This window comes from Vitis vinifera, chromosome 2 (assembly GCF_030704535.1).
Source record: "Vitis vinifera cultivar Pinot Noir 40024 chromosome 2, ASM3070453v1".
NCBI lineage: Eukaryota > Viridiplantae > Streptophyta > Magnoliopsida > Vitales > Vitaceae > Vitis > Vitis vinifera.
In genome coordinates this window covers 8,967,038-8,985,045 of record NC_081806.1, presented here as the reverse complement: position 1 = coordinate 8,985,045, position 18,008 = coordinate 8,967,038, and the positions used below count along the sequence as shown (strand labels likewise).

General features: G+C 35.3%; 2 protein-coding genes across 2 annotated transcripts; one reads left to right on the top strand and one right to left on the bottom strand.

Annotated features, from left to right (window-relative positions):
- Nucleotides 1-6,328: 6,328 nt before the first annotated feature.
- Nucleotides 6,329-7,931, bottom strand: LOC100255790 (uncharacterized). Its single transcript, XM_002279607.4, has 3 exons — nt 7,627-7,931; nt 7,051-7,194; nt 6,329-6,732 (listed from the first exon to the last, which is right to left on the bottom strand). Exons 1-3 carry the CDS (start codon nt 7,713-7,715, stop codon nt 6,552-6,554), a joined length of 414 nt encoding a protein of 137 aa, XP_002279643.1. The 5' UTR covers nt 7,716-7,931; the 3' UTR covers nt 6,329-6,551.
- An 8,472-nt stretch (nt 7,932-16,403) lies between these two features.
- LOC100245427 (glycine-rich cell wall structural protein 1.8) lies at nt 16,404-17,652 on the top strand. The gene has a single exon (XM_059734331.1). It carries the CDS (start codon nt 16,452-16,454, stop codon nt 17,418-17,420), a length of 969 nt encoding a protein of 322 aa, XP_059590314.1. The 5' UTR covers nt 16,404-16,451; the 3' UTR covers nt 17,421-17,652.
- The last annotated feature ends 356 nt before the right edge of the window (nt 17,653-18,008 follow it).

The following is an 18,008-nucleotide window of genomic DNA, read 5'->3' as shown; positions in this document are numbered from 1 at the left end:
AGTGACTCCACCCTACTTCGGCACGCCCCAACAGTGTTTGGGGTCGGTTATTGACAGAAGCTCGGGTCTTGGTCACACCTGGTGCCTATAATAATCCCTTCATTGATAAGGGAAGTTGTGATTTTTTTATTCAAAATTTCAGGAATATTCAAATTATCTTGGATTAATTGTCAATTTTCAAGTTGTATTCAATCAAGAATCAATTAAAAACGCTAGATTTGATTTTTTTTCCTTTTTTTTAAACCTTTTGTAGAAGAAAATTTCAAGTTAATTGAAAATAGTGAGATTTGTATTTTACTGCAAAAATGGAAAGACAATAAAATTTGAAATTTGAAAATATATATTTATATTTTACTTAAAGTTGAAATGTTGGATTAATTTAAATTCATGACCAAAATAATTTTTACCTTCCCTGAATAATATATGTATCTTTTTAGTATCCCATAATTTTGTATGGTTTTTTTCCAATTTGTTTTGGATGCTAAAAATAGAAAATAATAAAAGTACTTGTTTTTTTATTATTATTTTTAATTAAAAATTAAAAATTTTGACATAGGAAGCTAAAAACAAATATTTTACTTGTTTTTATTTAAAGGAAATCATTTCATTTTCATAAGTAAATAGCCTTGACACATGACACTTGACAGCCACAAAATAAAAATAATAATAAGAATAAGAATAGTAAACTAACAATAATTTTATGGTAAATTCTAAAGTCAAAGTGATTGGATGGTTCAATGATTAATGTTGATGAGAGTATTGGAGGAAGCCAAAATACTGAGAGGGTAGTGTTTGGAAGAGCCAAAAGGGTCTAATTGTACTGATTTTACATGTATACATCTGATAAGGATTGCCCATTAGGTGGGGGTCATACATTTTTTGTAAGGGCTTGGCACATGGGTGGTTTAGGATCAAAATCACTCCTAAATCACCTTATAATAGACCTATTATTTTCAGGTTTTATGTCTTCCGTTCTGTTTAAAAACATACACCCACGTCATTTTGGGACATGAAAGATTGGCCTACCCAACTTGCCTGATCATGACACTGACCCAACACATTTACTTGGCTTCCTTTGATAGCAAAAGCTCGAAAATATGTTCATTTCAAGCTGGATTTTGGGATGGTCCGTAATCCAAGGCCCCCCTGGGTGATATGAAAGAACCATTTTGAGATTTTTTCCGGATATGTTTCGAAGAAGATGCTCATTTTTTGTAATAAAATTTTGAGTGCGCATTTGGACACACAAGCATGTTGGTATGTTTTTTAGGACTGGTTCATACTTGAGACATAAGGCAGAATATTACACTGGAACTTATGGAGACTTTCAATTGGGGGGCTCAAATTAATTTAGTATTTGCACTTGGATCAAGGTCATCCTCAAATATTTTTTTAAAAAGTCCACAGTAAACTCTTGTTTGCCTTAACATTAACGGTGGGGAAGAGAGTTCTCTCTCTCTCTCTCTCTCTCTCTTTCTCTCTCTACGTGTAAAGAAAGAGAGAAGCTTGGAATGAAGAAAACATGGGAGTGGGTCCATTACAGAGACAATTGAGGTTTTGCCATAGACCTTTCAATCGTATGACGGTATGTGTTTGAGTTGGTGGTTGGAGACTTTAATTCAAGGTTTAAAAAGAATTCTACATAGATATTTATATATACATATGGGCCTGCTGTTTTAAAGTCAAGATTGCGAAAACTTTCGGTCAAATTTGTACTCTTTTATATCAATCTTTCTTCTCCCCCACATCACATGTCATCCATTTTACAAAATGGGTACCATTTTCTCTTTTCCTGGACTAATTCCATTGGTCCATGAACAAAACAGAAAACTTGGAGGCCAGGCCAAAATATATGCTTATGAAATCATTGCTTTTAGTTAATCACGTGATTATGACAGTTGGTGGATTCAAAATCTTTATCGTGGATTCGAACATTGGATTAACAGAAACAGAAGCCATTTTTCTAATGAAATCCATGGAATCGCGGCAGATGCTTAGCTGTCTACCATGATACTTTACAATCTTTCGTTTAATTAATTAGTCATGAAATGTGTTCAAAACTCCCCCATGTTTTTAGCCAACTTGGAGCAGCTGCCAACTGACCAACCCAAATCGCCCTTGTTCATAGTCTTTATTCTTTAATTTTGGTGCAATGGAGAAGAAAAAACAAAAAAGGGTTGGGAAGTAAAGAGAGAAGCGCGCAGATGGCTTTGGAGCACAGCCGCATCTGGGGCTAGCCACACATGCATGCATGAGTCTAGTATAGTAGAGATATGAACAGTACTGAGGATGAAATAAAATTGAGCGGTGAAAACGAGGATGGCAGTCACGAGAAGGTAGCTTTTGTACACGAGGGGCTTGAAAAGCAGATGGTGAATGTGAAGAGAATCTTGGCTAATGGGTTATAATTCAAACCCACAAAAGGCTTACAGGTGTTTGATGGAATCCCATCTCCATTCGTGTCAGTTGGCTTTTGACAAAAGCCAAACAAACCGCTACAAATCTATACGCCTGACACGCCTGCAGACATCAGACTCATGAATGCAATACACACAAAGATGGATCAAGGGACCACAGCTTGCGTGCTAACTGCGAAGTCCATCATTTTTATAAGCCTCCGTTATTAATTCCTAGTCTGTTATGATCAGCTGTGTTTTCGTTTAAAGAGTGAGTTGTCTGAATCAATACAATATCTTTCTTCCTTGATATTATTCGAAGCTATGAAGATGCCTTCGAGCAATAAAAAAAATTGATTCAGAAAAACATATATGTGACTCAGATGGAGTCTTCCATGGCACCAATAGAAAATGGGGTCGCGGCATGCTTTTTTTGACTTGGAACCAACCCGTCTATTGGAAGAGGGGTTTGACAATACTACATTGATTTCCCTTCTCCCTTCTTAATCACTCACCATCTTCAGGCCTTATCGTGATTTGATGGAGGCCTTGTTTCTGTGGGATTCTTGATACTAGCCTAAACTTTTTATTATACCAATCCGATGATCCTTTTCGCTCAACATTTGACCCAGTTTCCCATATGAAGCTTGTTAATCTCTTGAGTTTGAAACTGTAATTCTGCATCATTCTTTGTATAACATTATGTCAATTGACTTCTGCAGCAGATGGTTGGTCTTTGTGATCTGGCAAATAATTCTGTTGCTACTCTCCAAACATATTCTATTAGTAGACTTGTTTAAATGGTTGCAAGCCCTGAACAAGTGTGAATTATCATATGAGAATTTGGTTGAAATTATACTGGGTCATGGTTTTTGTTTGAGTAGAGACAAACTGGTCAAAATGGGCATTTAAAAGTGAGAATAAATTGTGAAATAAGCTTAATTAATAATGTATTGACTGAAGGCGAGATTGAAGAGGGTCAAAAACACACTGCCAGGTTGAATCAGAGTCGGTCAGCCCATCTCTGTGCTCTTACTGGGTCATGCCCCCACTACTCGTATTTTAACAAAATTCACAACATCTCACAAAACCCTAGCTTGTTCTACAAGAAAATTCTTCTTTAAAACCATATTTATAAAGGAAAAATAAGATTTTGTTCATGGAATGTCCCTTAATCAATATCTTCAACTCATGTTCAAATTTTCAAATGAAATGGGCATGAAGGGAGCTCTAAATTCGGGGGACAAAAATGTCCACAACCACAGTGAATGTTACGAAGCTGCCACTGGTGTGGCGAAGGTGTGGGATGGATCAAATTGGCAATGAGTGAGTAATGCACAAACTTCACGTACAGGCCACATGAGGGGATGCATCTCATCTCGTCACGTACCTGCGTAGCTTATACAGGCTACTAGTCATCCTTCGGGTTAGGGCCCACCCACTTGAGTTCCAAAGAGGCCCACAAAGAATGACCACTTACACGTGTACGGCACTAAAGCATGCGGCAAAGTCATTCACACATCCCGATGCATCCTGTTGAGTGGGACCCCAGTGGGGGCTGTGGGAGCAGCTCATGTGGTGCAGTGTCCTACCGTACACGTGACGGTGTCGTTTTGCGATTTGTCGCACGTACTACTCCAATTTCTGTAGCAGCTTCTTATTGACTGCGTTGCCCCCTCATTTTTCTCGCTTTCCCACTTTCTATACTCCACGTACCGACACCACCACCCACACGCCCTCCTTTCTCTAAATTATATGGGGGGCCGCCATGATCATCTGCAGCCGACTCTACCGGAATTGTGTTGCGCAGGTGGATGTGAGTGGTTGGAAGGGGTTGGCATTCCTTAATTATATACATTAAAGTTTTGGAAATCAATTTTGTAACAAGGGCTTGCTTCTCGGTCGGTGTAGACCTTTCAATTTTTGGCAGAAAAATGTAATAACATACAACTAAATGTGTAATAAATTCAATTATAAAGAAGTCAGATGGTTATGGGTTGAGTAGATAAATCAAGTGGAAAAGCCCAACAACATTCATCAAACTGTTGGTGACCAGGTAGGGTTTGACAGTGGCTTGCTGCAGCAAAAAGTGGTTGGGCAAATTCTCAGCACACACTCCCTAAAACCTTAGTCAATTAATGATAAGTGAAGGTGAGCATGAACGGAGAAAGGAGAAGAGAAGAGGTAAATAAATAGGGACATGGAATAGAGAATGTTGGTTTATCCCCTCATTGGAGTCCAACTACTCTTTCAGATCTTATTTATTACATGATCACTGTTGGTTGATCATGATTAAGTAGGCGGGGACTGTAGTTTAGAGGATTTAAGTTAAGATTTGGACAATCTTAAGTAACTGTAATTGATGAAGTCAGGATCAGTTTCCAACTATACTGGAATGTAGTTAGATCCAAATTACTCACAAATACTTAGAATCATTTGAGCTTAAGAAAGATTGATAGTGAATGATATAGTTAGTAACAGATCAACCACAAGATCTGTTGAAATCACAACATTTTTCCTAAAGACTATAAATTGGGTGAATGTCTTTAGCAATTTGACCAAACATATATACTTACAATTACATTAAATATGAATGCACCAAAGAATAAGAAATTTAGAATGAAAAGACACTTCTTAAAGAAAACTTGAAAGAGAACATGTTTTTAGGGCCTTTGAGCCTTCTACTAAATCTAAAGCACATCCTCTTAATGTTCCTGGTTCCTTTTCCTGATCATGTACGAAAAGCATCAAGTTAGCTCAGTCAAACATGATATTGGAGGAATTGGGAGAATATTTGTTTGGAAAAGAATATTTGACGCAAATCAATAACAAGAAAGGTGAATAGGTGAATTAATCCTAAACTTAGTAAATATAGCATTTATATTGCTAAAATTAATAATGTGAGAAAAATAATTTTTATGGTTCAATTTACAAGAAAAGACTATGCATGATATGTGGCCAAAAGCTAATATCTTGGAATCCCTTGGGTGTGTGCCTTGATTATATTTGATAGAGACTGTCTCAATAATTAAAGTCATTCCATATCACGCAGCAAAGCTATACCCAGCTACCTAGGGACTCGACCCATTTGGGCCATATCTTCCACAAGACAAATATGATGCTTTTCAACTAGACCCACTTCAGTTCTTGCCTCTCCTCCAAGGGTTTATAGTTTTATGAATAATTTATGTGAACTTGACGCATGACAAGTTTGGTGCCCTTAGAACCAAGCCATGTGGGTAGCAGTTTTGGATTGTATGATGTGCTTTGCAACGTTGAAGCTAGGGAAGTGACTAAAAGTTGATGGGAGTCTTTTCAATGAAAACTTGAACTGAGGTTACATACTACATAGGCACCTGTCGTCTATGATAAAAGCAGATGAATGGGAAACATCTGAATATTGCTATTACTCAGCTTAAATGAATACAATATGTAAACTCTATACATCACGGAGAATAATGACCTAACTAGCCTCTATAATTAATAAACACCTGTCAAAGAAAAAGGTTTTCTAGAAAGACCGGCCAGAAACTAACCAAAACACTATTCAAGTTAAATGACAAACTATAATATAGGTTAAACCATGCTAAGACAATGGCACTAGAGGGCTGTTATTATTCTCCTTTGTTTGCTTTCTTAAAACATACCTAAGTAGTTTTTACTGGTTTAATTTTCTTGACAGACCTATTGTTTTGTTAGGTTGTGGGTAGAAGTCCCAATTCCCAAAGGTGCAGCAGGCCTATTACTAGAAGCACAGAAGGTTAAAAAGAAAAGAGGGTGGGTTTGGATGCTCGAAAGTTTTAACTTTATCTGCTGCCTACGGTGCACAATGGGGCCATAGCTTCACTGAATTGAAGTAATCATAATCCTGGAAGTCCGGTGGGTTATGTACAAAATGCAAGCTCATCATCTCCAACAATACCAGCCCACCGTATCCAAAGCTAATTTCACTATATACACATATCTTTGATAATCCTTCGCATACATAATATTGTACAAGGTAGTTATTAATGATCAATCCCCACAGCATAGTTTCTCAAACAGGCTTCTACAAATGACTCAAACCTCACCCAAAGTTGATATAGCAAGCCCCTTATATATGTATGGGCCTAGTACAAACTACAAGCCACAAGCCACAAGCATTTGTTCTAACTTCTAAGGTCCATTAATCACACACGTGCAACCTCCACCGCACTCCACAAATGTCTTGCCTGCATCCGGCCCAGTGATCTTGGTAATGACGCAGGTGTAGCCTTCTCCAACTCTGCAAATCGCCATGCCTGCTCCGGGACTCTTTAGGGCGTACGTCTTTGAGTCCCCCTCTGTTTTTGTATCTCTGCTAAAAAGATGTTAGGCATTACATACAGTGTTGTGTGATAGAGTGATGCACCCAAGACCCAACCTACTTCAGATTCAAATAATGCATGTGTACACACACCTCAAATTTTAGTTCTTCATCACAACTATAAGCATACCTAGCTAAGCTATATTTTTCCCTCTTTCGATGTATGAGAATAGCATAGATATCTGTGAAGTATTGGGCAAAGAAGAGTTTGAGTTTTCAAGGGGAAATTCTCTATAACAATTTAAAGAGTTTTTTCAATGGGACAAATTACATGCAGGAATGGAGTATTACAGTTGAAAAAACGCTTACATGAGACAGGTACACTTTTCGGCGCATTTGAAGAAGGCGTTGGTGGCAGCAGGTTCCTCGGTTTTGGTGACAACGCATGCCCAGCCTTCACCACATTTGCAGAATGTCTTGCTCGGATCACCGTCGTCTCCCACTGAGACATAGCTGCTCCAATAAGAGGCCTTTTATTATCGCAGCAATTATCGATATATGGTAGTAAATGATGATGAATTGTAAAAACCAACAGGCTGATCTTACGCTACTACACTACTTTTTACTTATAAGTAACAAATCTTATCAATATTTTAAAAATCGGATCGTTCAACTAGTCGAACCGTTCATCGAACCTCGGTTTGGTATGGTTTGATTGACGTTTTGAACTGAAAGGGGTTCGGACTAACACTGAACCAGATGAAAACTGAACTACTAAACCGTTGATTTTTAGTTTTATATATATTTGTAATTTAAAAAAATTATTTTTAATCTTAATAAAATATAAATTATGTATTTAAGATGTTCCATCATCAATCTGACTAATCCAAAAAGATCAAATAATACCACTCCAAAAAGAAGTTGAAAGGAGAGAATTAGCAAAACCCGAAAGAGTCTTGGCCGGCACTCGTGGTTGGAGTCTCCATATTGTTGGTGGCCGGAGTCTCCATATTGCTGGTGGCCGGAGTCTCCATATTCCTGCAATTGCTTGTTAATTTTGTATTACTCTGCCCATTTTATGAGCCAAACCTCTGATGTGGATGAGACCCTATTCTCAAAATTACCCTTAAATGCGTGGAGTAAACTACGTTTGAATAGGATAATATTGTCCTTACTCTTCGATTATTGAGTCCCTGAGTGGCGGCTTACGTCTGACAAATCATATCCCTACCCCTTTGAAATTCTTCTCTTCCATTATTGAGCGGGTGACCCGACACAAGACGTATCCTTTTGAGGAGATAGTGGGCTTGTAACGCGTGGCCTCTATGGGTCCTATGGCCCAGATATCCTTCCTTCTAAGAATTTGTGGGGCTGGGCCTAAAGCTTACCAGTCTAAGCATGTACAAAAAGGCCTGGCAAAACTTGGGCCCCCGCCTCAAAACAGTCCATCCCTAGACCCAAGGCCCTTTTATTGGCTGTTGCCCTGTGGAGGACAAACATGTGTTGTCCTCAAATCATCCCATGATATTCTAGTTGAAGTGAATTTAAAGTTCAAAAATGTTTTTAAAATTTTAATTTTTTTTTTATCATCACTTAATCTTCTTATCTTATGATATATGAATGCGTGTATGGTTGAAGCAATACCTAGTGAAAAACAAAGATACCCTGGCTTTTCAATCTCCCAAGAAGAAGTCTCTTGAAATGGAAAGCACTTCTCTTCATGGTATTGTTAGATTAGTAGGCAGCAATTATGGTTTCATATCATATTAGTGTGGACGACACGTCATCCCATCCACAAGCAATTTAGTCTCGATAAATGATTAATTCATTTATTCTATTATTTTATCCATCCCTCTTATCACTTTCTCTATGCATGCTAATCTCACTCATGATCCAAACTTAAATGGGCACACACTTATTTAAAGATAATATTTATCAATTTTTTAAAAAGAAAATCAGCTTAAATTCCTTTAATATATTTAAATTTATTTATTTTAAAAATTAAAAAGTACTTTTATTAAAACATGTTTTATTACATTTTAAATATAAAATTAAATTGATTTATATAAAATGTTTTATTTGAGGTGACAACTTTTTCTATTAACATTAATTTATTTAAATAGTTAAAATTGTTAAAAAATTATATTAATAATTTATCTTATCAAATTAATTTTAATTTATAAAGTATTAGAACTTCATTCATTTCTTTTTATATTTTAGCAATTTTTGAATAAAATTATATTTTTAATATTTTAAAATAAAAATATTTTAAATAAAATAAAATTAAAATGATAAATATTTGTAAAAAAAGTTAAAAGTGAAGTAATAGTAATTTTTTAAAATAGGATTAATGAGATAAATATGAAAAGTAGTTAAAAATAAAAAGGATAATATAAAATAAAACAATAATATAAATTTAAAATAAAAGATAAATTAGAAATAAATAATTTTTTGGTGTTTTTTTGGGCACAGTCCTCCTATGCACGCATGCAGCCACTCTCAATTTTTGCTTTGGAAAATCGGCCCAACAAAATATTTACAATATTTCTTCGATTTTCTTGATTTTTTTGTCAATTTTTCACCTGATCGATAATCGACGGCTTTTAGCCACCTTCGATATTCGATATTTTACCAAGGTAAAATATCCCAATTTTCAAGCCTTAATTTGTAAAACCAATGTTTGACTAATCTTGATTTTAATAATAATAAAATAAGATTTGAAACTAATTATTATATTCTAAATGTGTTTAGGTTATAAGATTTCTAAAGAAGCGATGGAAGATATATCATCAAGTCAAAAGAACATTAAGAAGAAAGAGAAGACCTTAAAGAGAACTTTTAAAACTTATTTGTCTAAGATTTCTTTGTAAAGTTATTGATGCACTAGCATCATCCATTTTATTTTTATTCATGCACCTAAAATCATCAATGAGTTAAATTTCTTTAAAACCTTTTATATTTGATGATTTTATATTTTCAATTAAAACCTTAAGTCAATTTCTTTCTAAATTTGTTTTAAGGGTTTTAAGTTGTTTTAAATAAGTTATTAGAGGTTCCAAACCTCAAAACCAAATTATTTGAGCACTTCAGAGTGCAATTAGTCAAGAGTCTAGGAATCGATTAAAACAATTAGGCTTGATCAGTTGAAGGGCATTTTGTGCACCTTTGACTTCCAATGGCATGTGTTCAATCTATTGAAGTAGAGCCTCTTTTGATTGAGTTCTTATCAAGGCCTAGTCAAAACCTTAAACCTTAATGATCACTTGTTAGAGCATTAAATGTTCAATGTCTAGTGAACTGGTCAAACTGGCTTCTCAATTAGTTGAAGCCAAATTATACCTAATAGTTAGTTTAGACTCCAAACTCTTATAAAAAGATTTTAAACTTCATTATTTTGTAAGCTTAACATTTCAAAATACTTCTTGAATATATTAAAGCCTCGAAGAAGTGTTTTGAGTTTACTTTGTTTCAAAACTTGCATCTTCATTTACTGCACTACAATCCTAGTTTTTATTTGTACCATTTAAGCTTAAATTTGTACTAGGATTTTGTGAGATCATTTTTTCTATATAAACGTTTGTGAGGTGAATTCAAGTGTGAGATATTACTTAAAGGAACAAAACCTAAGTATGAGGTATTACTTAGTATTTGCCAAGTGTGAGATATAACTTGGGGAGTTCAAAAGTGAGGTATCGCTTGAGAAAATTTGTAATATCCATTGAAGTTAGAAAATTTAATTGTAAAACTTAAAGCCTTGTGTTGAAAGCCTTGAATTAGTGAAACTCTCACTCAATTAAAAGCTTGAGGTGAGTGAATGTAGGCTAGATTGTGATGAATCACTAAAAAAAATCTAGTGTTCTCAATTTCTCTTCCTTATTCTTTTTATTTCATATACAATTTATTTTCATTATATTTGTTATACATTTGCATATAATTGTCTTTTATATTCATATAGTTTAAATTTGCAAAAAGAGATCATCACGCTATTCATTTCCCCATCTAAGGTGATTACTTTTAGTTGATTGAGCTAAAATCCTAATAATTGATATCCCAATATGACCTCTTGCTTAGAACTTAATTGTCCAAGGCTCCATTATTCAAAGAAGTCAATAGGGCTTTAATTAAGGAAAAGAATAGAGATTATGCATTGAAAGATGCCCAAAACCAGCAAAACTTGGCATACGTCTAAAAGGCAAAACTCTAATGCCCTAGTTGACAATTGTTTCAAAAGTAATTTTGAAAATAGTTTGTGGGAATAGCTTTAAAAAATTGTTCTTTTATGTTTTATAAAACAAAAGTCTGCTTGGAAACTTAAAATATTCTTAATCAAATTTTTATATTTTTAATTATGTTTTAAAGACAATTTTTATATGTAGTGCTTTATTTTTAATTATTCTCTATAGTAAAATTATTATTTTTTAAAACAACCATTAGAAAACAACTAAAAACAATTAAAATATATTCTTTGAAAACTCTATGTTTTTTGTTTTTAACAATAAAAAATTATTTTAAAAAACAGTTACCAAACAAAATTTAAGAGAATGTTTATTTTTTTAACTTTTTGACAATAACAATCATTAGAAAACAACTAAAAACAATTAAAATATATTCTTTGAAAACTCTATGTTTTTTTGTTTTTAATAATAAAAAATTATTTTAAAAAATAGTTACCAAACAAAATTTAAGAGAATGTTTATTTTTTTAACTTTTTGACAATAGCAACTTGCTTTCAAACTTTTTCTTGATTTATTAAGTATTTCTTAAATATTTTGATTGAATATAAAAAGTTATGATGTTTGACTTTTTCTTAATGTTAATAGTGAATCATCATAATTATAGCAAAAGTATTAATTTTTATTTTTTATTTTTTTACTTTTTAATACTTAATAGAAATATACTTAATATTATTAAGAACTGTATTGGTTGAAAAATGGGAAAAAATATATTGGTAGAATGAAAATTAATTAAAACTCATAGAAAATTTGGAAATTTTCCAAAAAAAATAATAATCATAAAACAAGTAATAATGTTTATAGTAAAGGCCTTTAGTTAGGGAAAATGATATATATTTGATAAAATTTATGAAGTTAGGTAATAACAGAATGTATGTTAATAAGAAATATTAGTTTTAAAATTATATATTTAATATTAGCATACTAATTTTAATAAAATAATATTTGTATAGTCAAAATATAAATTAAAACTAATGCAAATAGAAATTTTGTTTAATTGAAAACATATTATATTAAAATATCTATATTAAAAAATTTAACTTAAAATTATTCACATGATTATTTCTCAATTAATAGTTGCATGATTTTCTACTAAAATTATCTTACATTGTTTAAATAAGATTCCATACAAAATATTTTATTTAAAAATTTATTTTAAAACCTTCACTAGTCGATTTGTTTGATATCTTTTGGTTGTGATTAAAATTATTCAAAGCTGTATTTATCATTTATCTTATAAACTTAATTTTTATTTAGTATTTACATAAATGTTTAAAAACTCATTTTTATTAATTTTTTTAATAATTTAGTTATTGGTTGATAACTTTATCCTTAATATTTTAAAATAAAAAATTAAGAATTATAATTACAAATTTTTAAATAAAATTTAATATGATAAATATGGAAAAAAATAAAATATAAAAGGATAATATAAAGTAAAATGATAATATAAAATAAAAATAAAACATGGTAATTATAGATTTTTTTTTTAAATCTCCGATTAAGTTGACAAAAATACGGGAAAAATCGCTGAAAAAATGACGTGCCATGCCGCATTTTCCCGGAAATTTCTTCGACCTAATATCATCCCCATTTTAGCTTTCAGTGTTCCATCACACAAATTCCGACATTTCCACCTAAAAATCTGCTATATTAGCCGATTTTTTAAACGCTGCAGTTGTGTGGAAAGAGAGAGAGTCATCTCATCAATGAATGCATTTTCTTGATTCTCAATGCCTTTTAGCTACCGAACACTTTTCCATTTGGTAACAGGGCTTTTGTTTTTCCCTAAAGAGAATATGTCTTAATCACGATAAAAAATTGCTTCTAAGCTTCTATTGTTTGGGGCCACCACATTAGAGGCTACTTATTGTTTGGCATAAAGCCATGTCTATAAGATGTTTTGGAATCTCAAGATGAAGAAGGTAGCACTATATTAGAAATGGCAATCTTGAATTTGAGCTTACCAACAGGGAAGATTAGTTACTTGTAAGTTAGTTGCTTTCATGTCCGTCCAATGTGATTCTTAGTTTGGTTGTTTGATGCAATGCTTCACATAAGTTAGGTCTAATATTACTTTGAATGCTATCATTTCGCATGATACTCTCAATAATCCATTTTTCAAATAAAGAGGTGGAGTCACGGAACATGGCTATACATATAGCTAAGCCTTTGGGGGCGGTTAGGGTAGGAGCAAGAGAAGGAAATATTCCTGCAATCATATCTGGGACGTCATAAATGATGTAATGGGAGAATAATGTAGTCATCAACCTATCAAGCGTGGGGAGAAAAAGGATCCCACTCCCCAAACAAAATGAGATGCGCGGGTCCCATCTCTATAAGAGAGCGGCTGAGTGGTATACCATGTGATTATCCACTGCACCAATGCTTCCTCCGTACAATATTCTATAACGCAGGCATGAGGTCAGATGCCCTTCAAATGGCCTAAACATTTTGTAGTGTGAAATGATCCAACAAAGTCTAACGTTGCACTAAAGCAATTATAGCTGTTATATATTAAAGTTTCTTGCATGCCATTCATTTTTGGATATCATCAATGTATAGAAATAGTATTAGTTTGATATATACATCATAAGTTTTTTGGATATACAGTTGGAGATCATTTATAGATTAAGACTCCACGTATATGTATATTTATTTTTAGTTCATTATAAATGTTTAAACTTTTAATTTTTGAGTCAAAATGAGTTCAAAACATGGATAAATGGTGGTAACGCTGATTTTGTTCTGCAGATGATCGAGGTGTATTGCTAATGGATTGTCCAAGATTTAACATGATTGGAAAGAATTGGTGGGAAGAGATAGTGGAGGCAATGAGGGTACAAAAATGACAAGAAAGCGTGTGATATGGGTTGGGGGTGGGAGTAGGGTGGCAGTGATGGAATGGAGGTGATGATCCAATGTCTATGGAGAGGTAATACGGGTGGAGGAGGCTATTGTGGTACCAATATTGAAGTCTTCAGATGGTTTTGTAGTGGGAAATGATCCCATATTTGATATATTACCTACTTAATGGGAGTTGAAGAGAGAATTTACACACCACGAGATTCATGTGCGCTGAAAAGCACCATTAATAATTGCTTCATACGTGCCTTTCCTCTTTCAAGTACTGATTCATAAATCTACCTTTTAATTCTCAAGTTAGGCAGGTGCAATTCACCATTTCAGACAAAAATAACCACAGAATTTCTACAGTTATTAAAATTGTTTATCAGATAATTATCTCCATTAAATAATTACAGTTAAGCTTCTGGATTTTGGAAGAAAGAAACAATCCAAGGGGGCCTCAACTTAATTTCAGTATCAAGATCCCACCTTTTTGTCGTCTTCTTTTTTGTGAGTTAAGTTGGTGTTCTGTGCTTAAGCACTTAAACGATTCCCATTTTCAATTCATGTGAGTGAAGAGAGTGCATATTGGTGTAATACACTCAGCAGCCATGAAGATTGGTTGGTTGGTGGTAGATCGATGTATATGAACTTAGGACCAACAGAAATATAAAGTTGATAGAAATCAAATCCAAATCTCATAAAGCAAGAACTACTTCACACTGGTTGGACACCACCAATTTCCATAACCAATATTAAAACAACTTTCATACGTGGTTGGAGGCCACCAATCTCAAAAACCCTGGAAGTTTATGACATGGGGGATGAATTAGAATCCATATTGAAGAGTGCCTATTTTTATAAGTGCCGATGCTGATCCACTTCTTCTTTTTTTTTTTTTTTTTGTAATAAATGATTTTATAATTTTTAATTTTAAGCCTCTATCCTTTGCCTTCAGTCTTCAATCTCTGCTATTGAATTAATGGCCCTGGGAGCTGCCTAAGAAAATGAAAAAATAGACCAACCAAACTCAAAGATGACAATAGTTTGGTGGCTGCCCTTGAAGAAGATCCACAGAAGAATGGACAGTTCAGAAAGGGGAAAAGGGTCAGAAAACACACTGTACTTTGGGAAGAGAGAGTGAATTAAATTGGTTGTTCTTGTATATGATCAGAGATGTTGAATTGGCCTGGATAAAAAACATATATCTCTCATTACTAAGAGGCTTACTTTTTATGTTGGCTTCTAACATGAAAATTCACAAGAGAGTGACAGTGGACATTTTCACCTAATTTTAAACCAGTTGGTTATATTCTACTGATATGGATAACCATGCTAGCTTACCAGGACTTCAACCCCTAACAAGTGCTGATACTCTTCTTGGGACTGAAGCAATTCTATAATTAGTTTCGTCCTTTACAATTCCTGCACCACCATTATGTTTCTAATTTTTCATCAAGCTAGATTATTCTTTTATTTCATAGGATCGGAGGAATTTTTCTTTCTTAGGAAAACCGACTAGTCCCATATATTGGGTGAATGACTGGTAATTCCATGAATTGCAAACACAATGCCGCAGACTATCTCCTCTATTGGTTCTCCTCGTCATACACTATTATCTGGCGCCAAAGCATACATGACAAAGATCAGTGCAACAATCAACGATACTATGTGTTGCATGCCTTCCAAAACTTTAATGTATTGAAAAACCAGGAAGACTAATTTCATATATGTTCCATCAAAACTCAAACAGGGGCGTAGAACATAAGCTTTTTTTTTTTTCCCTCCAGTTGTCAGATCTTTAATAATAAACAGTATGGATAAAACTATTGGTTGATTGTTGAGGTATACATCATATTTTTATTGGCTAAGTGCAAAGTGAAAAAGTAGATTATTCATCCAGTTTTAGTTATGTGGTCAACTATCAATAGTATAGTCTGTGAAGGCCACAAAATGTGGTTTAGCCAACTCTACTTGTCATAGGCCAGAAGCAATTAATAAGGTAAAATATAATCCGTAGATTCGCCCTATGTCTTCTCTTCTTTTTCTCCATTCTCTTGGAACCAAATGCAGTAAATGAGCCATGCTGGTTATTTTGGAAGATCGCCTGATAGCTTGTCATTTTATACATCGCATATAGAAAAGTTCTAAGTTTAGCTATGCATTAATGTCAATAACAGATGAAGTATGGTTGATGAACATGCTTTACATTTATATGTGCAAAATAAAAACGAACATAAACATCAGCGTTAAATAAGTTAGAAGTAACAAGATAAGCACACCCGTTCTGCAAAATAGGTAAAAGAAATCATGGCATCTTTTTTCAAGTGAACTGAAGTGATCAGTTGTGTGAAAAGGATTCGAATAAGTCGGCCGTCCATAAAAAGTAATTGGATGATTGAAAAAGAAAGTTGGGTGTATAGAAGGTTTGGGTTTGTAAATATCATGTGTGCTGCATGAGCATATGTGGGCGACAGCAAAAATACACTAATGGGTCTACTATAAGGGTGTGTGCGCTTGAAAATTGTCCTGTGTGTCGGACCACCGATCTGTGGGGCGGCCCCAACTTCTCTTTTGCATGTGCTTCACCCACCCTCTGTAGTAGAACGCGCTTTTGGACCCCATCTCATTCCTATAAATAGCCGTAGTCTCTTACATTTCTAAGCATGCTTGGGATTTAAACACATCCCCATGGCTACTCATAAAATTTATAGTATTGTTTTCTTTGTGATATTGGGTATCGGCATAAGCTCTGCAACTAGAGCCCTCCTTACATATGAAGGAAGCTATGGCGCAGGGCATGGTGCTGGTTCAGGCAGTGGTTCTGGGTATGGGGGTAGAGGTGGTGGAGGCGGCTCCGGGGGTGGTGAAGGCTATGCGGCTGTAGGGGATCATGGTGCTGCTGGGTATGGAAGTGGAGGTGGCAGTGGAAGCGGTGGTGGTGAAGGCTATGAAGGTGGTCGAGGTGGTGGCAGCGGTGGCGGTGGTGGTGGCGGCAGTGGCGGTGGGGGTGGATCTGCTTATGGAGCTGGAGGTGCAGGATATGGAAGTGGAGGTGGGGAAGGAAGTGGTGCCGGATTTGGAGGAGCAAATGGTGGTGGAAGTGGTGGCGGTGGAGGTGGTGGTAGTGGAGGAGGTGGTGGTGCCTCATACGGTGCAGGAGGGGCGCATGGCGGTGGCTCTGGAAGTGGTCAAGGTAGCGGAAGTGGTGGCGGCTATGGTGCTGGTGAAGGAAAAGGTGGTGGTGGTGGTGGTGGCAGTGGTGGAGGTGGTGGCGGCGGTACTTCATATGGTGCAGGAGGGGACCATGGCATTGGTTCCGGAAGTGGTCAAGGTAGTGGGAGTGGTGGCGGCTATGGTGCTGGTGAAGGTGGCGGCGCTGGTGGTGGGAGCGGGGGTGGCGGCGGTGGCGGTGGAGGTGGCGCTGCATATGGTGCAGGAGGCCATGGTGCTGGTTCCGGAAGTGGTCAAGGCAGCGGGAGTGGTGGTGGCTATGGCGCTGGTGGAGGCAAAGGTGGTGGTGGTGGTGGTGGGAGTGGTGGTGGCGGTGGATCAGGTGGTGGAGCAGCCTCTGGTGCTGGGGGGGAGCATGGAGTGGGATATGGAGGAGGGTCTGGGAGTGGGGAAGGTGGTGGTCATGGTGGTGGGTATGCTCCTTGAGAAAACATCTCAATCTAAAATGGATACTTACCATATATATATGATTAAGAATAATGATATATATTGGGCTGGATAAGGTGATGCTCATATGATATTTGTATGAATGCATTGGATATGCATATTGCCCCTCTCAAGTTGTATCATTTCATGACTATATAATATGCATTCCTCTTTTATGTTTGCTTATAAATTATGGTTATCTGAAGTTAATAATCACATACCTTCCTATATATATAGCACGTAAATGGGTTAATATGATCAAAATAAGATTCAGATCATTGCTCCAATTTTCCTTGGGGGATGGAGGAGTGATTTTTATTTAGGTCTTGCATGGATGAGTCCTTATTTTTCAAAGTAAGAAGTTGAATCAACCTAGACGCCGGGGCAGGAGTATATGAATTTATTTTATAAGTTGGCATTAATCATTGAATAATAAAGCCTTCTACTACGTACGTACGTACTATTAGTTGTAGGTTTCAGAAGTAATGTTGAACGGTCGATCGCAGAAATCTGTTCACACATTTGAAGGAAAATAAATAACAAGGCTAAATAAAGCTAGAGCAGAAATGTAGAAGACACCAGACAGAA